Source organism: Anastrepha ludens, chromosome 2 (assembly GCF_028408465.1).
Source record: "Anastrepha ludens isolate Willacy chromosome 2, idAnaLude1.1, whole genome shotgun sequence".
Classification (NCBI taxonomy): Eukaryota; Metazoa; Arthropoda; class Insecta; order Diptera; family Tephritidae; genus Anastrepha; species Anastrepha ludens.
The window spans coordinates 11144756-11171008 of NC_071498.1; the positions used below are offsets into that span (position 1 = coordinate 11144756).

The 26253-nt window shown below is 40.8% G+C and overlaps 2 protein-coding genes across 2 annotated transcripts; both read left to right on the plus strand.

Moving 5' to 3' along the window:
* The first annotated feature begins 2295 nt into the window (after positions 1 to 2295).
* On the plus strand, positions 2296 to 9434 carry LOC128863126 (uncharacterized). Its single transcript, XM_054102087.1, has 7 exons — positions 2296 to 2724; positions 4920 to 5092; positions 5167 to 5904; positions 6073 to 6306; positions 6396 to 6840; positions 6911 to 8263; positions 8328 to 9434. Exons 1-6 carry the CDS (start codon positions 2685 to 2687, stop codon positions 7123 to 7125), a joined length of 1845 nt encoding a protein of 614 aa, XP_053958062.1. The 5' UTR covers positions 2296 to 2684; the 3' UTR covers positions 7126 to 8263; positions 8328 to 9434.
* On the plus strand, positions 7282 to 9133 carry LOC128871761 (aldehyde oxidase 3-like). Its single transcript, XM_054113813.1, has 2 exons — positions 7282 to 8263; positions 8328 to 9133. The coding sequence occupies exons 1-2, from the start codon at positions 7282 to 7284 to the stop codon at positions 9131 to 9133; spliced, it is 1788 nt and encodes a 595-aa protein (XP_053969788.1).
* Positions 9435 to 26253: the final 16819 nt, after the last annotated feature.

A 26253-nucleotide genomic window follows, 5' to 3' on the forward strand; every position in this document is an offset into this window, starting at 1 on the left:
GGACCCATTTCGTGGTCTAAGTAGCATCGCTGTCTCTATGTACTATGCGGCTGCCAAGCCTAACCTAACCTATGACGGTGCTCATATATGCATACTTATGTATTTAAATACATTTTTTAAGTCAAATTTACTTAAATCTGTTAAATTTTCACTTTCATCTTTAAATTGTTAGTTGTATTAAAATAAATGCTAGTTATATACAGAGAAACCTCTCCTCTCCTAACCTCTCTTTTAGTCGGGCATACCCTTGAACGGACATTTTTTCCTATACCAAGTTTTAATAATTACTCGCCCTTAAGCGGACACTCTCTTGGCCTGACGCGGACAGTTATTTTTCATAAAATTGACAGAAAAGCCACTATTGAGCGAACGCGAACTTTTTATCAAAGAACAATAAGATTTCTACTAGCTACTAAGCTACCTAGGACTAGTAAAGGGTTTTCCAATAAGAGGTTTCATTTTAATATTGCAAGAAAACGTGGCTGCCCTATGTCATCGATAGCCTCACGAATTCCATCTTTGAGGTCTTGAATCGGCCTTGGGCTGTTGGCGTAGACCTTCTCTTTCACGTGGCCCCAAAGAAAAAAGTCACAAGGTGTTAAATCATAAGATCTCGGGGGCCAATTGTGATCACCTCTTCGAGAGATAACACGGTCCGGAAACTTTTCCCGTAAAAGATCAATGGTTTTGTTGCTTGGGGCACTTAGCGCCATTGTTGAAAATAAACGTTACCTAAATTAGTAGCATCCAATTCCGGCCATAAAAAATCGTTAATCATCTCTTGATAGCGCAATCCATTCACCAATAACAACTTTTATTGGAAAACCCTTTATTAGATAGGAAATTTTCGTGGAAACAAACGATTGATGATAGAGTAAAAACACAGCCACAGCACTCTATGCTTGCAAAAGAGTTGTTAATACATCAAACGATAGACTTTTGTTACTCAGTAGAGTTGCATGTCAATACATTCTTTACCACAACTTTCCCAACGAGAGAAGAGTAGGACAACGGGGTAATGAACAATAGAAGTAGAATCAGTATCTATACTGATGCTGCCAAGCTAAGTGAACAAGTAGGCGGAAGCCTTCACTCTGAGGAAATCAGTGCCACCATTTCATTCCGGCTACCGGATAACTGTAGTGTACTTTAAGCTATGAAATTCTGGCTATCAGGGAACGCCTGTTAGTCCTAAACAAAAGTGTTCTCACCAAAAGAGAAATAAATATATCGCACCCTAAATACAAAAGGGTCACAACTCAAAATGTACCTTGTGCTCAAATATGAGCGAGACGTTATCAATAAAACGGTCCGCGGATGACATATGGCAAAAATAAATTTTTTGTTTTTTGGTAAGACTGTTATAAGCTTACATGGCAAATTTCAGCGTGATATGTCACATAGTTTGTTTTCTGTGTTACTGTAAACAAGTCAAGCTCGAGTGTGGAAAATTTTGAGTTGTGCCCCTTTTGTATTTAGGGTGCGATATATCAGATAGCCAGTCGGCCCTGAAAGCACTACAATCACCTAATATTAACTCGCAGACAGTAAAAGAATGGATCGACGTTTTGGCAGAACTATCGCAGTACTTTACAGTAAACCTGCTCTGGGTGGCGGGTCACGGCGACATAGCAGGCAACTGCAAAGCAGATGAACTAGCAAGATTGGGTACCACATTATCGATCCAACCAGACCAATTCAGACCAACTTGTACGATGCTTATAGGCAAACACACTATCAGAGCTGCTAACGGGCTATGGACTCAGTTCCTGACCTGTGCAACAAGTAGGATGACGTGGCAAGAATGGAGCATTTGCCGCATAAACCGAATGTTGAAACTAAACAGGAAGGGCATGAGAAATCTTCTTCGGGCTCTAACAGGGCACTGTCTGATTGGCAGGCATGCCTGTAGATTGGGACATTGACATGTAACGACATTGAAGAAGAAGAGAACACTTTCCAAAGGGTGTTTATATATGAGGCAATGCAACCTTTTATCAACACCAATATTCAAATCCACTAACCACGGAATTTAGATATTTAAAAAAAAACGAAATCCCGAGATATACACAAAGCAGCGTTGGCATTTCTAGTACATTTGTTTATGCGAATGCACAACTTCAATTACCGTAAAATGATTACTTCAAAACTTAAAAACAACTCTATATTTAAATGGCAATATTTAACATACATACATATGTACATAAATATATGTCTACCTCTAACACAAAATGTATTTAAATGCCTAATACACTGATAACAAAACTAGCCAATATAGATCGGAATACAAGTTTCAGCCGCTCATAAAATTTGAAAGGAGTAACCCATTGTCGTTGAAGAGAACTGGTTTTCTTTTCATTAGTACAAAATTAATTAAAAAGCTAACGCCTTATCTCAATTATGGCACTACATAAATTTTTTGCAGTCATCATTAGTCGTTCCTGTCAGTCGAACCTCCTTTTGTTTACTTTTAACAGCATGAACGCAATGACATTTGGTAGTCACTTCGCGAACATCGGAACTCACGGTGCCGCAACTTGAAATATCGGGAAAAACGAGAACTAAATAAACAAACAAAACCCAAAGGCAAATCTAACTTTTAATCGTTCAATTTTTAGCGCCTACTTCATCTTAGAGAAATATTTTGAAAATCCGCTGACTTGGAATCCAAAAGCGGCGAACAAATGGCTACTTGTTTTATCATCAATGGCACGTCTTATAACGGTAAGCTCACGCCGCACAATGGAAATTTTTCGAAAATCCTAGAGAAGCCAATTCTTTACCGATTTTAATAGTTTTTTTTTCACAGCTTTTACATATATTATTTTAGAGGAGAATGTAAAGGCCCAATTTTGATATTTTTTTATTAAATCAAAACTCACCCTTGAACTGGGGTACTTTTGTGAAAAATTCAGAGAAACTTAAAAAAAAAAAAATATGTATTCAAATTCGGTTTGGACTTTTTGTATTGCAGTTCCAATAGATGACAAAACATCGGAGCAGGTACGCAAATTTCCAGCGCCTCTTAAAGCGGGAAGTCATCCCCCAATTACATAAAAGCTTAAGGGGGCCTCTTATCAGTGGCTTCAAAAAAAGGTGTTTTTCTCAATTTTTTTCGAGGCGAAAAAAGCGACACACAGGAATAATCTTTTACATTTATTTGAAGGCATGATTGAAGAGTAATAAACAATTTTTTAACATAAATAAAAAAAAACAAAATGGCAGACATATGAGGGATCTCGCACAGCTTCTCGTTGCGCTCTAGTAAAACGGCGTGCAAGATTGCGGTCGTAGTTTTCACCTGAAGCACAAAAGAAAAATATTGTCTTATTCAGAAGGCTTTTCCGGATACAATAGACTACTCTTGCATAAAAATATGAAAAAATGAGCACACAATTAATTATTGAAAAAAAGTCCTTTTTTCGCATTTTTTTCAAAAAAGGTGTTAAATAACATTAAAAAATGAATTGACATTTTTTAGTATTTTGTTAGTTAATTAGTTGCGCATTTTAATTATCTTTATATAGATTATCGGTTGGAATTTTTTTTTTAAGCTTACACGGCATTTGCAAGAACATAGTTTTGAGAAAACGTGTTTCAAAGTTTTCAGAAGGTAGTCAGTATACTCACACGAGGGACGGTACACAGGCCTGTAACTCCGAAATCACTTTGAACTCCGCTGTAAAATTTTGAGGGCATATTCTCCTGTAATATATCTATCGATTGCAATAAATAAAAATCCATTTTTTGAAGCCGACTGATAAGAGGCCCCCCTTAAGGACTTTTTTTCATGAAGAAACCTAGAATATTTACCAAAAAATGTATATATATATGTGTTTAAGGTTGCAGAGTCCGAATTTTTTATTCCTCTGCCAGATGGACACTTCTGCGGGTACCAATCATAAGCGAAGTTATGTTACTCTTTATTTCCCTTAACGACAACGAGTTCTGACGCAACAACAACAGAAACCCATATAGAAGTTTTTAAAATTTTGAACTGACCTTCAATTTGGCACCAAAAGGACAAATGAATAACGAATGCGAGCTCAGCAACCTCAAAAACGAATATATATATTTTTGAAAATTTTTTCAGTGACTATTCTAAGTTTCTCCATGTAAAAAATTAGGCTCTACGTTTTTAGGCAGTTAGGGGATGATTTCACCCTTTAACAGGATTTGTTTTTTTTTTTCATCTCCTCCCGGAACTCCACCGTAAAGTAGTATGTCCGGAGGGCGTTGTGAGCACGTGTATACTCAACCGTTCGTTGTCGTCATTTCTGTCCGATATTGCCTATTGCCTTGCGCATCACTTTCTTCTATTATATGTACATTGGCCACGGCAGACCTGCTTGCGAATTCGTTACGCCGAAGCTCTTTCATTATAATCTCTGCGACATCACATCTCGTATCCCACTTTTATTTACTCTCGAACATCCTTGGACAAGACTGTTCTTACGGATATTCGTTAAAAGCTGAACGAAGCGTTTCCCGCTCGTTTTCGAACCGCGGTCAATGGAACAGAACATTCGACGCACTATCTCGTTCTTCTTTAACAGAGTTTAGAAATTTTCGTACTTGCTCTGAGGTAATACCGTCGTTTAGAACTGCAATACAAAAATTCTAAACCAAATTTGAATACATCAAATTTGTTTCAAGTGTTCCTGAATTTTTCACAAAAGTACCCCAATTCAAGGGTGACATTGGATTTAATAAAAAAAATTTAAGTTCGGGCCAAGCAATCTCTTCCAAAAACAATTACGAGCATTTAAAAGCAAATATATTAAAATTGTTAGAAAATTGGATCCAGTAGCCATTTTTGAACAAAATTGGTCGAAAAGCGCCCACTGTGCGCCGCAGCGGTTACAACATATAATATTACAGTCCATAACATAATTTCGATTTTTCTTGGACTATCGCAGTGGACCTATCCGACTTGCCGGCCGACATCACGCTGAACACCTTCATTCGCGAGCACGCTCAACTAACAGCAACAAAATTCATGTGTCTGGAGGGTGGTTGTGGCGCTTGCATTTGCGTCGCCAGAGGCAAGCATCCAACAAGCGGCGAGACTCGCACTTGGGCGCTTAATTCGGTGAGTCGTTTATGTACTACAGGTGCCTATGATTTCCTCTATTTTGAAAATGTATTACTTGTTGACCATTTAAGTGTCTGACGCTGTTGAACACTTGTGCGGATTGGCAGATCACCACATCCGAAGGCATTGGCGGCAAACGAATTGGTTATCACCCAATTCAAAAGCGTTTGGCCAAGCTGAATGGCACACAATGTGGGTTTTGCTCACCTGCCATGGTGATGAATATGTATGGGCTGCTGGAGTCTAAAGGCGGTCAGGTTACTATGGAAGAAGTGGAGAACTCATTTGGTGGCAATATTTGTCGCTGCACCGGTTATCGGCCCATTTTGGATGCCATGAAATCATTTGCCGTGGATAGCAATAATGGGTTGCCTGAGGATTGTGGTGACATTGAAGATTTCGAATTTGTCGGTTGTCCAACGGCGGGTAGACAATGCGTGGGCAGCTGCCATCAACAACTTACTGCTTTGTCTTATGCAGATGACAGGCAATGGTATTGGCCACGCTCGCTCAGCGAAGTTTTCGCTGCGCTCGACAAAGTGGGCAACGAACAGTATATACTCGTGGCGGGAAATACAGCGCATGGCGTCTACAGACGATCGCCGAACATCAAGCATTTTATCGACCTGCATGCAGTGCCCGAGTTGAAGCGGTATACTATTGACGGCGAAAAACTCACGCTGGGTGCTAACTTAAGTCTGACGGAAGCTATGGAAATTTTCAAAAAAGTTGAGCAACGGTCTGGCTTCGAGTATTGCCAACAGTTGTGGCAACATTTCGATTTGGTCGCCAATGTGCCGGTGCGCAATGTGAGTATTTCTTGAGGCAGAGAGAGAGAGAGGGATAGAAAGAGAGAGAGAGTCAGCGGGAGAGAGATGAAGAGGGAGAGATATATTTTTTCATTGAATTGAACTGTTTATTCTACAGCTCAGTTAAAGTAAATCCTTTCTTATTTCAAATCACAAATAAATCACAAGATGGGCACTCTTGCGGGTAATATCAGCATAAAAAAGGCACATCCGGAATTTCCCTCCGATGTTTTTCTTTCATTCGAGACACTCAATGCCCAAGTTGTTCTTCAGGAGTCTCCAGCACAACCGAAAAGTATGTCACTGCTGGAATATCTTAAATCACCCTCCGGTAAAGCGGTCATTATTGCATTTGAATTGGCAGCGTACCCAAAAGAGAGGTTTGTTTATCACTCGTACAAGGTAAGTGTCTTTATGTCTCAGCTCATTTGATAAAAATTGTGCGATTCTCAACACAAATTATGGTATTCTAAATGACATTCATACCACAGATCACACCAAGAGCACAAAACGCGCATGCCTTTGTTAATGCCGCCTTTCTACTCGAAATGGATGTAGCGACTTGGGGTATAGTTAACTCAGCACGAATTTGCTTCGGTGGCATCAATCCCGATTTTGTGCATGCCACTGGTACCGAGAAGCTCCTAGCAGGAAACAATTTATTCGATAAGGAAACAGTAGCGCAAATATTTAAAGTACTAAATGCGGAAGTTTTACCCAATAATGTGTTACCAGATCCCAGCACCGAATACCGCAAGGCGCTGGCTTGTGGACTATTCTATAAGACTTTGCTTAGGCTTGCGCCAGCGGAGAAGGTTAGAGATGAATATAAAAGTGGAGCTGACATTCTGAAGCGTTCACTTTCATCTGGATCACAAACATTTGAAACGATTGAGAAAAATTATCCCATCACACAGCCCATACAGAAACTGGACGGTGTGTTAAATTCATATTTTTCAATATTCTTTTGTGGTAAAAAGTCATGCCCTTCACCCTCTAATTTTAGGATTACTTCAGTGCGCTGGCGAGGCAACCTATATGAACGACGTTATCACCACTTCCAATGCTGTCCACTGTGCATTCGCCAATGCCACTAAAGTAGGCGCAAATATCGAACATATCGACGCTACTGAGGCTTTGGAAATGACGGGTGTGGTTGCATTCTATACAGCCAAGGACATCCCAGGCACCAACACCTTTTGCGACGCAGCATTTCAATAAGAAGTGGAGGAGATATTCTGCAGTGGTACCGTAAAATATTATAATCAGCCATTGGGTGTGGTTGTAGCAATTAGTAGTGACATTGCAAACCGTGCCTCTACGAAAGTGAAAGTTATCTACAGCAATCGTCCAACCAATGTTAAAATTCTTCCCACTATGGCCGATGTCTTCGAAGCACAAACAATGGCGCGGGTTAAGCGGACTGCATCTCCTCAAAATGAAATTCAACTCTCAGATCAGCCAGATATCTCAGCAAGAGGGGTTTTCGAAATTGGAGCTCAGTATCATTTTACGATGGAGCCTCATACAACCATAGCTGTACCGTTAGAGGACGGTCTAGAAGTTTGGACCTCCACTCAATGGATGGATCACACACAGTCGGTCATCGCCAAAATGTTGCAAATGAAGGTAAACGATGTACAATTGAAAGTGCGTCGAGTCGGCGGCGGATATGGTGCTAAAATCACAAGAGGCAACCAAGTCGCTTGTGCCGCGTCATTAGTCGCTTATAAGCTCGGTCAACCTGCACGCTTTGTGCAGACTATCGAGTCGATGATGAATTCAGTTGGCAAGCGTTGGGCTTGCCAATCCGATTATGACTTTCACATCAAAAACAATGGGAAAATTGTAGGGCTTACGAATATATATTACGAAGATGCCGGTTGCACATTGAATGAGAATCCGGTCGAAGTTTTCACAGCCGATGCAGCGAGAAATTGCTATGAACTCAACAACTTGAACTCGCACATATCGGGGCAGGCAGTCATTACGGATGCACCCAGTTCATCGTTTTGTCGAGCACCTGGTTCGCTCGAAGCTATTGCCATGATAGAGAACATATTAGAGCACATGGCATTTGAGGCAAAGATAGATCCCGCTGATGCGCGTCTGATCAATATAAAACTTGGAAATAAAATGGTTCAACTGTTACCACGATTTTTAAAGTCGACTGAGTATAGCGAACGACGAAAGCAAATTGAAGCATTCAATGAGAAGAATCGTTGGATGAAGCGTGGAATTGGGCTGGCCATAATGGAGTTCCCAATGCATCTGTTGGGACAATTTGCTGCCACTGTAGCCATATACCACGTGGACGGTACTGTAATCATTGTACATGGCGGCATAGAGATGGGCCAAGGTGGGTCTATGTAAGCCATTTCCATAAGTATCTAAACACAAACGTACTCTTTCTTTACTTTAAGGTTTGAACACAAAAATTGCGCAAGTTGCCGCCTACACACTTGGCATACCGGTATCGTTTGTGAAAATCGAGTACAGCGACACAATCAATGGCGTCAATTCGGATACTACCGGCGGTTCAGTGGGCAGCGACAGCCTTTGTTTCGCTGTACGAAAGGCCTGCTACATGCTCAATGAACGCCTGGCGCCAGTCAAGGCAGCCCTCGGTAAAAATGCCAGCTGGCCGAAAATTGTGGAAGAAGCCTGGACTAGAAAAATAAATATGATAGCAAGTGAGCATTATAAGGAGGGTGACATGCTGAACTACTCTGTTTTTGGTTTGGCGCTAACCGAAATAAAGGTAGACATTTTAACGGGCAACCATTTAATTGAGCGCGTGGATATTCTAGAGGATGCTGGTGAGAGTCTGAGTCCCTACGTTGATATCGGACAAGTTGAGGGCTCATTTGTTATGCTACTTGGCTACTGGCTAACCGAGCATTTGGTATATGATCGTCAAACCGGAGAGTTGTTAACTAATCGTACCTGGAATTATAAACCTCCAGGTGCCAAGGACATACCTATTGATTTTCGCGTAGAACTGCTCCAAAAGAATCCCAACCCTGCTGGATTCATGCGCTCTAAGGCTACCAGTGAGCCACCGGCCTGTCTTGCAGTCAGTTCTATATTCGCGGTGCAACAGGCTCTGCAATCGGCGCGGCAGGACGCCGGTTTGAAGCGTGAGTGGGTACGTTTGGGTGCACCTACAACGCCTGAGGTAATCGCTTTGAATGCTGGCACCGATACGACTTCATTTTCTTTGGAATAATAAGTGGATATAAGCAGTTCTCTTACACTGGCGAGCAGAACTGGATGTATAGACACTTTTCTCAATATTTTCCATGTTTTTTGAGCAACATTATTTTGTTTTTAGAAAAGAAATAATCTTCATGCTATAACCAAAACTTTATACAAAATTTAGAAAAATTCAAAAAATTTCCACTGAAATTGGGAAGCGAATGTATCGCTTACAGTAATTTTTAAATGGGGTTTGTTGCCTACATTTTATCAAAAAATTATAATAGCAAAATAAAAGCATTAGTACGGGACTTTATTGAGAGATGTGCATCTTTTTTTACTGTCTACTTAAGTTTTGTAGCTTTCGAACCTTTTTAAAATTCGGGTTCCTTTGAAGAATATTGAAAGCAAAAATAGATCAATAGGTACTATTTCGTGACGATATTAAGTTATTAAAACTTGTGAGTATAAGTAAGTATCATAAATAGAAATAAGAGAAGCGGTAAGTATATTGCTGGAGAAATATTTACTTAACCCTTAACGGCCGAGAGCTTTTTTTGTAATACTCGTTCATAAGACGGCGGATAATTAGGTGAAATTCTAAAACGTTTATAAGAATGAAAACTTAGACTAAACATTTAAACTAATTTATTTAGATATGAATTCAATATATTTACTTGATTTATTCTTTTATATGGATAACAAACCAGAGATGTACAAAGTTGCAATAATTTTTTTAAGTAAACTAAAACGATGATAAATAAATGAAATGGAAACTGAATTCTTTTCATGCCCCCGTATTGGGGCCTTTCGTTTTCTATCGCTTAATTAATGTGCCCCCTTTCGGCCGTTAAGGGTTAATTAATACATAATTTAACGAACTCGGAGACAAAGAGAGTTATAGCTTGTAGCTCAAGCGGGCGAGCGGAAATTTAACCCAAAGTATCGTTCGCGTTCCCAAATCCATACAAATTCCATTGTCGTGAAACATGCGTGAAGGTTCATATGTGTCTCACAGCAGAGCAGTACTCAGTTGACAACAAACACCACGCAACATGCCAGCAACATTTTTTTTTGCATATATTTGAGGTGCACAAGACATTTAAGATTAAGCCTGCGTTCCAATACTCTGAAGATGTAGCATTTTGAAGTGAAACATCTTCACAAAGGGTATAGATTAAATCTTCTGTATGATTTTTTTAAAAACACTTTTCTTACCAAAATTTTCCAATTGCTCCTGGAGCGATGCTCATAAATTTGACGTTTCTTCTCATTTGGCAATAAATTCTTCGCGACTCTGAAGTTAGTGCTAGCCTTTAGCATATAAAAAGTGGGTGTGGTTTTTAGCCAGTCTCAATAATATTTATGTGGGACCTCAGTAATGTGGGAAGTAATACGTGTACCAAGTTACGGTGAGATACGCATATGTTCGCAAAAGGGGGCGTGGCACCGCCCATTTTCCAACATTTGACTTTGCTAATATTTCTTTAGTCATTTTGATTTATTTATAACAGAGATATCACGTTTTTTCTATTTTGAAAATTGCCGTTATATGAGAGGTGGGCCTGGTTATTAACCGAATTCCGCATTTCTAAGCATTTGTCAAGAAAGTGTTTTGACATCTATGAATCTAGCGACCTCCAGATGAAAAATATGTATTTTTACACAGTCATCTCGTTTAAAAATAACACAAAAATAGAAAACAACATTTGCAGTTAACGCATGGGCTGAAAAGTCCCCGGCCTCACAAAATTAGTTTTATTCATCAACGTAATTTCTATCAAGAACAAGGCAATCCTGTTGAATGGTATTTTTTTCGCCATCAAGAAGCAGTGTAAAATTAAAACATGAAATGCTTTTTGATCATTTGCTTTGAGAATACAAAAAGGAGAGTCACACTTAGCACAATAACTCACGAGCTTCTCTTCTTCTTAATTGACGCGATAACCGTTTACGCGATTTTGACCGAGTTTAACAAAGCGCGCTAATCGTTTCTTTCTCGAGCTAACCGGCACCAGTTGGGCACACCAAGTGAAGCCAAGTTCATCTTCACCTAATCTTTCCAACGCGGAGGAGGCATTCCTCTTCCTCTGCAAACAATTGTACGCTCTCATAAAATATTGTGCTTGAGCGGTTATGATCTGCGGCTTAGACGATCCTTTCCAACATCAGGTTATAGAAGTCACACGACAGCGAGTCACCCTGTCTGAAACCTCGTTTGGTATCAAACGGCTCGGAGAGGTCCTTCCCAATTCTGACGGCGCTGCTTGTATTGAGGAACCTCATCTTGCATAGCTTAATTAGTTTTGCGGGAATACCAAATTCAGACATCGCGGCATACAAGTAACTCCTTTCCGTACTGTCGAATGCAGCTTTGAAGTCAACGAAAGGATGGTGTGTGTCGATTCTCCTTTCAAGGGCCTTTTCCAAGATTTAGCGTATTGTGAATATTTGGTCAATGGTAGACTTTCCAGCTCTAAAGCCACACTGATAAGGTACAATCAGTTGGTTGATGGTGGGCTTCAGCCTTTCACACAGTACGCTCGCTAGAACCTTATAGGCGATATTTAGAAGACTAATCCCGCGGTAATTGGCACAAATTGCAGGATCGCCTTTCTTATGGATTGGGCAGAGCACACTTAAATTCCAATCGGCAGGCATGCTTTCATCCGACCATATTTTGCATAGAAGCTGATGCATGCACCTTACCAGCTCCTCGCCGCCACGTTTGAATAGCTCACCCGGCAGTCCGTCGGCGCCAGCGACTTTGTCGTTCTTTAACCGCGTTATCGCTATTCTCACATCGTTACCTCACCTCGGGTAGCGGAACAACAGTTCCGTGGCCAATGACTGTGGTATCGGGATCTTCACATTCTCTGTGACATGCGCAGCTATCGCTATTTCACAGGTTCGAGAAGTGTTCCCTCCATAATTTAAGTATGCTCTTAATGTCAGTCACCAGACCACCGTCTTTGTTCTTACAGTAAAAACCCACGAACTAATGAATAGAATATCATGAAATTTTACCAGTTGTATTTTTAAGGTTAGAACTGACTGAAAAAGAGGTGAATGCAATAAAACTAGTGCAATCTATTTGTTAGGTAGAACTGAGATTGAAGCTAAATTGAAGGATGAAACTACATTTTTTTGACAAATAGTCAAATGCCATCCATCTTATATTCTATAAAAACCAAATCGACCTTGCTGCGTGCTTCCGTGCCTTTAATGGCTGCCTCTGCACTATATCTGATCCATCGTTGTAATAATTAATAAAAAAAATAATAACAATTGGCTTCTCTTAGGTATTTGGTCGAGCTCCCCTTCCTATTTCTGGTGTACGTCTTAATGTTGTTCCACAAATGGAGGGAACTACAGTTTTAAAGGTCTTCGCTGACGATATCGATATGACTACAGCATTACTGCTAAGAAACTAAGTGACATCTGCGAAAAAGCTAATCAGCTATGGTCTGACTGTTAACTCACGGCTGGTGCAAAACGGCCTTCAACTCGGCGAGCAAAGAACGAAGTTCCTTCTCATATCTTGCCGGAGAAAAGTAGAGGTGGTAACTAGACCAGTTAGCATTCATAGCATTACAACACTGTCTTCAATGAAATGCCTGATAATAATGATAGACAGGGGGCTATCATTCAAGATACACCTGGAGTATATGACCGAAAAAGCATCAGCGATTTTAGCAGCATTAGGCCGTGTTATGCTAAGCGCGCGCGGTCCGAAGCAATGGCGACGCCAACTTCTAGCAGGCCTTGTGAAGAACTAAATACTATACCGGGCTCCTATTTGGCATCTGTGAAACGCGACGCTTCGTGGCACGAAAAACTGGTACCCAAACTTGGCAGCGTAGATGGAATGACACATCGATGGGCCGCTGGATACATTCCATTCTGCATTCCAGATTTGCAAAGCAGGCTAAAAGGAAAACACGGATAAGTGGGTTTTTACCTGACTCAGTTTTTGAACGGGCAGGGATGCTTCAAAGCATACTTCCATCGATTCAAACACAAGTCGGATTGCAGTTGGGAATACTGTGGGGAAAATGCGGTACCATCTACCGTTTAATGAGTAGCGCTTTTCTCTTCATCACTTCAACGCTTCACACTTTCAACCAACCTATAAATTATAAAATTTGCTTAAATATATTCCGTATCATCTCACAGCTGAAAGCTATCGTACAAAGCAATTTTCAGTGCCGCTTTGCATATCTTGCCATTTTACTCTTCTTCGCCTTATTCACATACATAAACGCATACATATTTACGTAATTACATGGGGACATGTGTAATCTTAATTGTTGGCCCAATTTTGCGTGTTTGCTAGAAATTAAGGAAGTGTTTCTTGTTAAGCAACTCATTACAATTCATTAGTGATTCCACATAAAAACTTTATGGAGATTGTATTATAGACACCCTTTATGAATATATGTAGTCCCATATGTAAGAGCGGAAGCCTTAGGAGTCATGCCGTTACAATTGCGTGATGTAAACATAAACGACACTAAGTGGCTAATGAACGAGCTCATTGTTGTCAAACCTACCAATTGGGAATGGATTTACTATCAGTTTGCCATGCCGCCAAAGGCGAGTTCATCTTCTATATTTCTCTAATGCCACATTCCCAGGTTCTTTATGCAGAGTGTGAAACAAGAGCTCGCATGTTTCCTCTAGGGATTTTACTCCAATTGATTTTTCTGTCCTACTGCTGAAAAGCTTAGAAAGGCTGACTGATCTGCATATAAGAAATGAAGTTCCTGAATGGCAATTCGCTCATTCCGGAGATTCCTGTCTCAATTTATCTCTGCACATAGATAGATCGCATACACCTCCGCTTGAAAGATGCTTGGAAAACTAGCCAGCACAAATAATTCTTGGCTCTAGGGCCATACTCCGGCGCCTATGCCTTCTGGTGCCTTCGAGCTATCTGTGTATCAGTACAAGTTACACTCCCCGAGTTTACTTTCAAACTCAGGTATACTCCAGTTTACCTTGTCGTCCATTTCAATTCTGAGCTTCTTCTAAAATTGAATGACTTTAGTGATATCATCGCGTAGCTGCGTAGCTGGCAAAGCGGGAGCTGCAGACTCAGCATTCTACACATGCCATAAGGGTAGGTGAGAGGAATCCGCTCTGATTGTCAAAAACATAAAGGAATCCCTCTTGCAAAAAAGAATTCGTTGTCGGTACTTTCTTCGATATTGAGGAGGCTTTTAATATCATCTTACCGAATGTCATTAAATCCCGGTTGCTTCTTCACATGTTATTAACTTACCTTTACTCTGCATCATTATTACTGGACAAAAGAGGCTGGCGAGTGATTGTTTACTCTGATGGATTGGAATTTATTAAAAGGAAAAAGCGGTCTAGTGTGTGAGTTGATTCAGACGTACATCAACATAGTTGGCAAATGGGCCGCTAATTGCGCCCTTTATGTAAATCCTTCCCTCGTCCTATTTGCGAGGATATATAAAATATTCAAAGTCCTATTGCTTTTGGATAAGTATAGACCCAAATGCTTGACAGAAAATTTTCCGGGAATGCACGGATGAGATATTAAACTGCGGAGTAGAAAGGCATAAATTAGGGAACCATTATAATAAGATGGAGTTTCATGCATCAATTTATTGCAGGGGAAGATACAAATGTCAGAAACATTCTATTGGTACCGTCGCACCGAGGACTGTATGTTTGCATTACATCGAGATGGAGCCGTAATAGGAACCACAATTGGGAACCTACGTCCCCTAAGACGTATGGAGGTAATACGTCGAAGATAGCCTCCAACTGCTTCCACTGTAGGTAGGGCCACAGGAACATAGAAAATGCCATGTCAAGACCAATACCGTCTTGTCCCTGTATGATTTAGGCAAGAGAATATGGGGTTAAAGAGGGGTTATAATTCGAATGCATGTATGTCCGCATGAATTTTCGCGGCAATAGCACTGATTGCATCTTTGGATACTGTCCCATAGGCCGAAGCTAATCACAGCGCTCCTTTCCTATAGACCGGTCTGGCATTGCGCAGGCATATATCTCGAGCTTGGGACCATATTGGTGCGGCATAAAATAAGAGGGAGTCTGTAACTGTGAAGACGAGTCTTCGTCTGGTGCCCTGTGCTCCCCCTACATTGGGCACTAGCCGTGTTAGTGGCAGTGGCTTTTGGCTCGAGTCGCATTTCAATACTTCGACATCAAGCTCATATGGGTGCCAGATCAAAGTGTCATTATTAGGAAACTATAAGAATATGGCCGATTAGCTGCTTATACAAGCGACTCGGGCGATGGAGTTGCTGTGCAAAGAGAAGGTAAGGTTTACCCTGTAGGTATTTGCTCTTGAAAATATGGGCTCTATTTTAACTCAGCGAATGATGGGGGAAAAACCACGAGAGGAATCTAATTTTCCGCTAGAAATACTTCTTATCCTTATCCTGGAGCCTACTAATTTTAAATGTTTGGTAAAATATCTATCCGAAAAACGCCGAGCAGATATTTGGAAACACAGGGCATCCAGAGTATTCACCACCTAACCTTGCTTACATAATAGAGAGGTGTGTCCCTTCTAGATGGAATTCTGAAGTTTGTAGGTTACCCGTTGGCAGTCAATGCAAACCACCGCACGAATTGATGTTACGAATTTGGTAATCGAGAGCAATGTAAAGCTGCAGAGCACTTCATTGATGGAAAAGGATGAAGCACGCCCAGGAGGATATTTAAGTGTTTCAAAGGTAAGTGTCATATAAAGTTCTAGAGTACGCCTCCCTTTAATATGCACCTTCCTAAAATTATGTGAGTGCAAAATGTAGCCCACTGGTTAAAATCTATTTCTACAGCGTAGTTGAAATGAAAATTCTCATAATTATTAAATGTGACTCAAAGCACTAAAAATGCAAAAACTCTTTGAAACCGCAGCAACTCAGTCATTGCGTGCAGCTGCTAAACCACCGCCAATTGTACACCATTATGTGGCATGCAACCCAAGCTGGTGATATCGATCGACGCACGCTGCAGCGGCAAGCAGAACGAAGGAGGCAGTTCAGGAGAAAGTGAAAGAAAAGCATAAGGGTGCGCGTTGGCTACGACAGATTGCATCAAAGTTTTCCCATTATTATGTACCGCAAACTTTGTTTTGCACAACAACGCGCCAGTAAATGATGCACGCAGCAACTCCCGATTGCGCTCGACAAACGCGTACCTTATGCTGCATTTCTCTCTTTCCGAAGTTGGCTTCTTTGAAAACACCTTTTCACCCTTTTGTTTGTTGCTTTCCTAATTTTATTTCCCTAACATTTTGCTTCCTCACACTTCCACGCTTCGACACTTCATTCGTGTTGGCAAACTTGCAGCGTCGCAACACTATGATTACGGCGCATTACGACTTCCAGAAAGAAAAAAAATAGCAACAGCATTAACAGCGGCAACTGCGACGACGGCTGCGATTGCACGCATCAGCTGACTTACATATTTTATAGTATTCCGGTGAGTGGCTTGTTTTGGGGTGCAACTCTTGCAGTAACAACTTCAATCACGCGAAGGCAGCGGCACATCAACACGCCCCATCAGCGACAGCCATCGGCTATCAGCCATCAGCAACACATTTTGGGCAACAAACCAAACCGCCAAATGCGACTTCCGACTTTTCCCTTGGTACTTCGAAAGCGGTAGTGGCAGATGTTACTCGTTCGAAAAAGTTTTTGAATATGATGATGAACGTCACATAGCTGTAAGTATTTTACATTTTTATATAGTCTTTGCGGTAAGTTGGTTTGCATTTGCGAAAAGTTTTTATATTCTCTAGTGCTTTCACTTCCCTTTTCGCTTAACTTACCACGGCATATCTCAATGGCTTACTTCTTCTTTTGCGAGATATTGAGCCAGTATTGCGACGCGAAAAGTAGACGCTTTTCGATGTAAGAAACTTTTTTTATAAGACAAACACATTCCTGACCGACATATTTTTTATTTAAGCACCTGCGCCAAAAAACCAAATAAAGAAGAAGTTTACAATAATAATCGTCAGTGAGCTCAGGGCGCACTCGAAGCTAGTCGAATGGACACCCGGAGACAATAGCATAATAGGAAACTGCTGGGCTGAAGAGGCTCGTGTGATGTATTCGACGTGTAAAACAGGATTGCACTTACCATAATTACCCGCAGACTGTTCTTGGAAATATGGGCTTCACGTCAACTCAGTGAGCGATGGGGGACCAAAAAGTCTAATCTACGGCAAGTCACGCAGACACACAGCCAAGGCGCGCTGCGTGCAGCTTGCGTGTATAGAACTGTGTCTGATGATGTAGCCTGTGTAATAGCTAGAAAGATACCTCTGAACCTCTTAGCAGATGAAATGATTCAACTCTATAACAGCCAAGGAGCGCTGCCCACACAGTACAAAAAGCAGCTGAACGACGGCTGAAAGTAGGCTGGTGGCAGCAGTGGTGGAATGAGTCACAAAGCGGACGTATAACCTACAAACTCATACCACATGTTGATGAGTGGTTAATGAGAAAACATGGAGACACCGACTATCGCCCTCTCGCAGTTGCTCAGCGGACAAGACTGTTTTCAGGAATACCTGCACCGTTTTAAGCTGGCAGACAGCCATTTCTCTCCAACCTTCCCGAATACTGACGAAAACGCAGAACACGCAGAACACGTCATGTTTTATTGCGACCGCTTGAGAGAGAAACGAGCTATCCTGGAACAAGCCCTGGGTCATCAACCATCCACCAGCACCCTCTTACGAGATATGTGCGCAACCAGCGGTAAGTGGGAGGCAGCGCAAAAGTTCGCAGGTAAGATTATGACGCAACTTCGCCATTTTGATTGGAAACCCAAAGCCATGCAGCAACAGACAAGGCAGACGGTTTCTGACGAACCGAGAACAAGCATAGACGTTTGAGTGAAATACTCAATACAGTATCTTATAGAAGACAAGACAGCAATGAGTTAATATAACACTACTTCAACTTTTGCGATGTCTCCTTTACTTTGGAACCACCTATAAGCACAGTGGGAGCAATTGGGACTATCGACGATGTATAGCCTACATATGCCTACAGGAGAGGAACCTGGACGCAAATACCTGTTGTGCCTTCGGACATAAACGCAGCTGTACCCAGAAGTTATACTTTTGTGGTCCCAGGGTAGAATTAGCCGAGATGGAAGATTGTTAAAGTATTAATGGGAACGTGCCCCACATACCATTGGTTTGATGGCACATCTGAGATGTTTCTGACATTTTGATTTCAACCCCCCTCCAAAAAAAAAAAAAACAATAAGGGGACAACATGAATGGTCTTGCTCTTCTTCTGGTCGCACATGGACTGAAGACACTCAAGTGAACTTCTGAAGCAATTTCGAAAGTTTCTCTTGAGAAAAATTTTTCACCAGAAAAATCGTGCCTCATGGACAAGAGATGCTGTCACGACCAAATTATGAGTTAAAGGCACAAAAACTTCCCAACTATGCTGCCGGAGCTTTTACAATCTATGTGTTGCTCTGGCGTTATGCTATTGGATGGCAATAATCTCTCTCCCATTGGTCACAGCTGCCCGTTTTGGTTGACTGCTTTGCTCAGGCGATCTATTTGTTGGCCATATAGATGCGAATTAAGCGTTGGATGGTGGAAAATTAGCTCATAGTAGATGACTCCTTGCCAATCCCACCAAACTAACAGCATACTCGTCAATCCTTTCATGACCACAGCTTCCTCCGGCTCACCGCGATTCAACCAATGCCATTGTTGTCTGTCGTAAGTCACCCAATATTTATAACCAGGCACCACCCGGTTCAGAAATGTGTCGTTTTTACTCCGATAGAGATTTGGTCCATGTGGCTTATTGCATTATTCAGTGTAGCGACCTGGAAAAGAAGAACTGCTTATATGACGGTTTGAATGACGGTTTCCATTATGTTGTCGACAATTTCGAAAATTCCTAAAGTGCAGCGTACAGTGGCTCTTTGGTATCATAATTGTAGTACACGGTGGCCGGACGGCACAGATCCGGTTTGATAAGCGGGTTACCAGATTTATTAACTACTTCGGAACTAGAAATTGAATAAACTTCTAAATTGCTTTATTACATACTAAATATCTCATTTTAAATTAAACATTAATCACGCTCTCGTTACTAAACCCGGCGCCGATAGTTTTTACATACATACGTAGCGGTCAAGTCTGCTTTTTGCCCATAGCTTCAGTAGAAACTTCCACCTTTCTAAACATACCATTTGCGCTGATGTGTTTGTTGCTTTCATGTTGTTGCAATATGTCTACGAATAAGCTTCCTGCAAGCCAAGTGCGTACAAAAATATATGAAGGAATACGTAGGTAAATACAAGTATGTACAGCACGCAAAATCATACGCCTTCGCTTGCATGGGCTGTCTGCCTGTTTCACCCAGTCCTTAGTTGCCTTTACTTTCGGTCGTTAAAAGCAACGTTTCTGTAAATTCTTGACATGATACAGCAAAAATTGATGCGTGTGCCACTTAGCGTGAGGCGGCGAAAATGGGCGGATTCGCAAAATGGGCGGGAGAGCAAAGGAAATCACGAGAGTGGAAGTTGGAAGCCAGAAAGTGGCAGTAATGCGTTTAATGCGGATGTATTGCATTAGCACAACGCTGCCTCCGAGGCTCCATTCGAACGTTGCTACAACTGCTGCGACTCCTTGCTCGTCCCTTTTGCACTTTTTTAACGATTAACAACTATTTTTGTATTTCTCTGAATGCTTGTGTGTACATGCTCGTACAAAGTTGTGTGACTGGCGCTCATTCGCACGCATTGACGTATTTTCATTTTTATCACCAGGTTCCCCCCATTTTATGTGTCCGTTTCCGTTTCGTTTAGAGTTTTTACCTCTTTCATCCCTTTGATGTTGTTTGCTGTCAGTTGCAAATTCTTTCCAATGTTGTGATTTCATTTTATTTAATTTCATTTTATAAAATTTAATAGCGGCTATAAAATGTACCAGCAGCAGCAGCAGCAGCTGCAACTGGCAGTGTGCACGTATTGGTGTAATGACGTTTTTGCGTTCAACCCTTTCCGAAACTCTTCACCAGCCTCAGTCAGACGTTTAGCAAACTTTTTACTTACCGTATTTTCATATTACACCAACAAATATATTGCGCAACGCATGCGACGAGGTTAACTAATGAGGTCACCCCGTTGGAAAATGTTGCTGCGCGATATGTTGGTTAAGAAAAGTCACTGATAGTTGAATGGATAAAAATAAGCTTATTTAATACCTTAGCAGCATTTTCAACGTATGTAGAGGCAAGCCTTTCCTATTAACCCCCAGCAAGCCTGTGAGGACCTTAACGGTGTTCTTATTTCTTATTGCACTCATTTTCATTTTTTAAGTTGAAAACTTTATTTTTACTCACTACAATTTATGTTTATTTTAGCACCAGCATATGCGGGGAAGGCAACGCATCTGAGATTCCACTGTTGCAGTTCTCGTGTGCCATATAAGCAGTGCGAAAGTGGTGGAATGGCGCGTTTATTGATGAAACTTAAACGCCACTTATAAGAAATGAGATAAATCTGAGACGGTTAAAGTTGCTAAAGTTAATGGCTGCGAAATACGCCTGCCATAGCTGTGAGTGCTTGTGTGAGTGTTTACTGAGTGTTAATCCAAACAAAGTGGGTTCGAGGTTTGGCAAAAAATTAAAAAAAAAAAATCAAAGGCAGTTGCTTCCCGCTATGGCAATGATCTCCAGTCGAGTGTATTTCTGCTATGAAAACACATCTATCCGTAGGTCGAGCCGCCGCTATTGTCCTTTGCTCGTAGTTGGCTGACCTCCAGATATTAGATTATCTCAACCTACTTGCCAGTTGTCGCAATATATGAAGCCATGTAAGGTCTGGAACGTTCAAACCTCCTAGCTTAGTACTCTTTCTAGCATATTGATTTTAACTCAGACGGAGGAGTTCGCAAGCCCCGTCAAGTGCAGTGAAGCCATCTCATCTACCGGTAGACCCAAAAAACAGGCCGCTTCCGCAAACTGGAACCTGAGAAAAAGGGATATTAGATGAGTGTTTCTAAGTGGGCAAGTGAAGGGGAGATTCGTGTGGTGCTCATCAGTATAGATAGTTAATCCAAGACTTCGTTTTCATTGGGCAGGATGTTTACGTGGTGGGTCCCATATTCCCATACACAGAAGAATCGTCCTGGCCACTCCCTAGTGAATGGCTATCAGAGACTTTCCTCACTTGCGTGAACTTCTACATATGGAACCATCCTCCTCCTCTTTTGTCAACAAGTGCTACTGTGTCTTAAAGTCTTATCTGGACGAACAATAGTAACTCTCTATAAGGCTTTCATCATGCCCGTCCTAACGTCTGGAGCAGAAGCTTGGACGATGGCAATGTCCGATGAGACGTCACTTGGAGTGTTTGACAGGAAGATTTTACGGAAGATTTTTGGACCTTTGTACGTTGATGATGACCAGTATCGCAGGTGATGGAGTAATGAGCTGTATGAGCTTTACGACGACATAGACGTAGCGCAGCGAATAAAGATTCAGCGGCTTCGTTGGCTGGGTCACGTCGATCGAATGGATACAAACGCTCCAGTTCTGAAATTATTCGATGTGGTACCAGTTGGTGGTAGAGAGGAAAGGGAAGGGCTTATCTGCGTTGGAAAAATCAAATGGAGAAGGACTTGGCGTCACTTGGTGGGTCCAACTGGCACTGGTTAGTACGAGAAAGAAACAATTGGCCCGCTTAGCTAAGCTCGACCAAAATCGCATAAGCGGTTATCGCGCGAAAAAAGGAAGAAGAACGCGGGTCTCACGAATCAGCTGAAGCTCTTCGTCTGGTTGGTTAGACTCCGATAACGGCATTCGGGGACCAAGAGCTCATGAAGACGGTAAGCGACTATAAGTAAATGCTGTTAATAACCTGTATGTTGCAATGTATGTTGTTAAACTGCTTTCAGAGAAAAACTACTAACGAGAGTCCAGTGTGCCACGAGTTTCAATATATATATAATTGGCGCGTACACCCTTTTTGGGTATTTTGCCGAGCTCCTCCTCCTAGTTGTGGTGTGTGTCTTGATGTTGTTCCACAAATGCCGACTCCAAACAGCAGATATTTTTTTATGAGGAGCTTTTTCATGGCAGAAATACACTCGGAGGTGTGCCATTGTCTGCCGAGGGGTGACCACTATTAGAAAAAACTTGTTCTTACTTTTTCATCTTTCACCGAGATTCGAACCGACGTTCTCTCTCTGAATTCCGAATGGTAGTCACGCACCAACCCATTCGGCCACGGCGGCCACGAGACTCAATAAGATGGGCACACTGCATTTTAAATTTACTACATTACAAATAGCAATAATCAGTAAAATGTTATTGATAATGAAATTTAATTTGCAACTTGTACTGATTACTGAAAAAAATTGCAGTAAAAATATTTTTTTACTTATTACTGAAAAAAATTGTGATGCCAGATTATGATGTGGATGAAGGTACTCCAGCAAAACAGCAATTGAATTTTCAGCACTGAATCGAGGTGTAGGTGATGCTTGCAAAGAGTGCGAGTGGTTACGGGCGGATTTCCGATTTTACCTACTGCCAGTCCTTGGAGACTTAAGATCGATACTGAGTTGATCACATAGTTCGTTCAGATTTGTTCCATTTTCGTTACAAAATTGTATACCAATTGATAGTTTCTCTACTCCAGTAAAACCAGCAGTTTCATCAGCCAGTAAGCAGGCGCTCTTTTCATTATGTTAATCAGCTCGTTTGGTATGCGAGGCGATAAACAGGTGGCTCATGGACTATCTTTTATAAAATACTCGTTTAATTCTTTTTCTCCTGGCGCAATTTGTAGTTTCATTAAGTCCATCAAAGCTCCTAAGTTTTCATACAAATAAACAAAATAGAAAATTTTCTTAAGTCATATACTTTTGGCATATTTTAACGTGAATTGAATTGCAAACGATTTTTAATTTGCCGATTTATTTTTTCTTGTTATTTTAATTTCTTTTAGCACATTAAAAAAAACTTAATTGAAATTTGAAAACGACGAGCCAAGTAACACCGAGCGATTTGGTGGCTCCTAAATCACCCAAGCTAAAAAACTCATTGTATTCGAAGCTGTGGAAAGCTGTAGAAGCAGAGAAAGGAATAGAGGCAGAGAAAGATATAGCTAGTGCTAGTTCCGGATTCATTGGCAAATTTGAATACATCCTCCAGTTTGAGAGAGAGCCGTGATCTAGCAAGGGCAGGACACCCTCAGAGAAAGTGCTCAGTGCGCCTCCTCCAAGCAAGACAGGCACATTGAGTCCTCAATGATTCCAATGGTGGTTATATGCTGACTCCATGGGTTGTGTTCTGTAATAATTCCGAACATCAACCGAACGTCTTTTCTAGCAAGTTTTAGAAAAAAGCTCGCCAATTTACTGTTCGGACTTGTCAGAAAATATCTTGCAGTTCTTCAGCGTTCTAGACTTTTTATGCAAATTGCATATTTACATAATGGGTGATCCAATGCATTATTCCTACAGAACTGATTCCCATTATTGGATCTGGTCCCGATGAGGTAACCAATTCATCGGCGATTTCACATCTCCGTCTTGCAGCAAACCTAAGCTTCTTCTTACATTCTTGAACAATCTTTGAGGTTTGCTGTGCGTTCTCCAGGGCCTTTAGTGCAACCTGCCTGTTAGTAACACTGTGGTGTGAACCTAATCATGGTCCGTTGCCGCCAAACTACTGAAGCATAAACGATGATTGGTCTGATAAGGACTGGGACCATAGCAAATTTCAGTTCCCAGGTTTAACCAATGGCTCTGCGGGATTGCTGAAAACGTTTTAAAGTTTTCATTTAATGCATTAATTTGGGAATGGGAAATTGATAACCAAATACATAGACTCTTAAAATCAAATTTTAGAAGTTAGGGAGGGCGCTTGTGCCCATACCTGCGTACACCCATTGTCCTTGGTGTTTGTTTTTCTCGTTATTTATGGTTTTGTGGATTGTCCGGAAGTTCTTGGCAGATTAGATTCAATATTTCTCACAAAACTTTAAAATTTTATTTCATATCCATTTACTATCCCTCTTATTTAGTTAAATAGTATTTACAGCCCTCTTTAACTACATTTTACTATGCAATTATTTCATTTCCAGTAGAGAATTGCGGCGTCTCACTATTCATAATCCAGAAGCTTTCTCGTGTTCTAGGGTTAAATATTTATTTTTAAGTAAATATTGTATTGTATTTCGATACATATGAGTCTGTAAGGTTCGTAAGAATTAAATGAAATATAAGAAAGTACAAAATTCAATTTATTCCTCTAAAAAATTCAAATTTTCACGTACATATATTGCATAATTTTTTTTTACTCCCCTCTACCATAATCCTTTACCGGATCTTTTGGTAATATTTCTTTTATTTTTGTTATTATTATTTTATTAATGTTTTTGTTTTGTGTTCTTTGCGGTGTAATATTAAAGAACTTAAATTAATCCAATTAAAAGTCATTGCCTGCGGTGGATTTGCTTTGCTTTCGTTTTTATTCTACAATTTATATAAACATTTAAATCAATGAACCGCACTAAGTAGTTTACTTGTGATTCATAAGAATCTAAATCCTTTTCTCATTATTCCCAAAAATCCAATAAAACATTTTATAAATTTCCAAATACGTAGAAGGCAACAAAATCAATTTCATTGGCGGCAACCCACCAAGCAAGCAGCTTCGTGAACAGAGCATACATACATGCATGCACATACACATATGCACAATATATTTCAACTATAAAATTTTATTCAGCAACAATTTTATGGCCCTTAGATTTATAAACGAGCACAAGCGTAGATCCCAACACGTACTTGGCTGCTATGTAAATAGATGTAATAGACACATACATACGTATGTAAGTATACCGTTACATACTTTTATGAAATATGCGCATCGTAATTATAATCTGTCGAAAGGCAAGCCGCATAATTTTCAAACGAGAGATAAAGATAGATTACCGTTCCCGAGCTTATGGCAGAGAATTTCAATTAAAATTCTGGCCATAAAAGCAACAACACAATTACCTAAGACGAAAATCGATGCCGTAAAGACAAACAATGAAATACGTACATATAAAACATTGAAGTAAGCACACACACACACACACCCTCAACTATGTGAAATATACAGTGAGATCTCGATAGCTGCAACACTTAATTTATACAAATTCTCCAACCGAGCAGATATATATCAGGTCAATCCATAAGTTCGTGCGTATTTTACCCATAATTTCACTTTTGTACGATTTTTGCACACAAAAAATTATTCGAGGAATATAACGGGACTATTTATATTTTCTTGTGTTGTTTTCACGTGTTGTTAAAAAATAAAATGGAATCTTCGAACCCGTATGAGAGGCATATTTTGTATTTTTTTTATAAAAGTGGTAAAAATGCAACAACCGCGGACGCAGAAATAAACACTGTTCACGGAAAGGATACCGTGAGTGTAAGAACTGCGCAAAAGTGGTTTTCAAAATTCCGAAGCTTTAACTGCGACGTGGAGAATGCCCCGCGTGCTGGTCGTCTGAAGTCTTTAACGCCGACGCCTTCCTCGAACTCGTGGAAGCTGAGCCAAATTTGACAGTCGATATGATAGCTCAGAGGTTAAATGTATCGCATGGAACAGTTCACAGGCACCTGGTTCAGTTGGGAAAGGTTTCAAAGCTGGGAAAATGGGTTCCGCATAGACTTCCGTCTCCAACCTTCAGCAGATAGTGAATGTGTGTTCTCAGCTGCTGCAACGGCTTGAAAATGAAAGCTTTTTGAATCGTATCGTTACTGGTGATGAAAAATGGGTGCTTTACAATAACCCTGTTCGCAAACGCCAATGGTTAGATAAAGATGAAACACCAGAACCGACCCCTAGAGATGACCTTCACCCCAAAAAGATTCTCTTGTCTATTTGGTGGGATATGGCCGGTATTGTTTATTATGAACTTCTGGAACCAAACCAGACGATAACTGCTGATTATTATTCCCATCAGCTGTGAAACCTGAATGAGGCACTTAACAAAAATCGACCATCTTTAGTGAATAGACGCAAAGTTTTGTTTCACCACGACAACGCAAGACCTCATAACGCAAGGCAAACATTAGGCAAGCTAGTG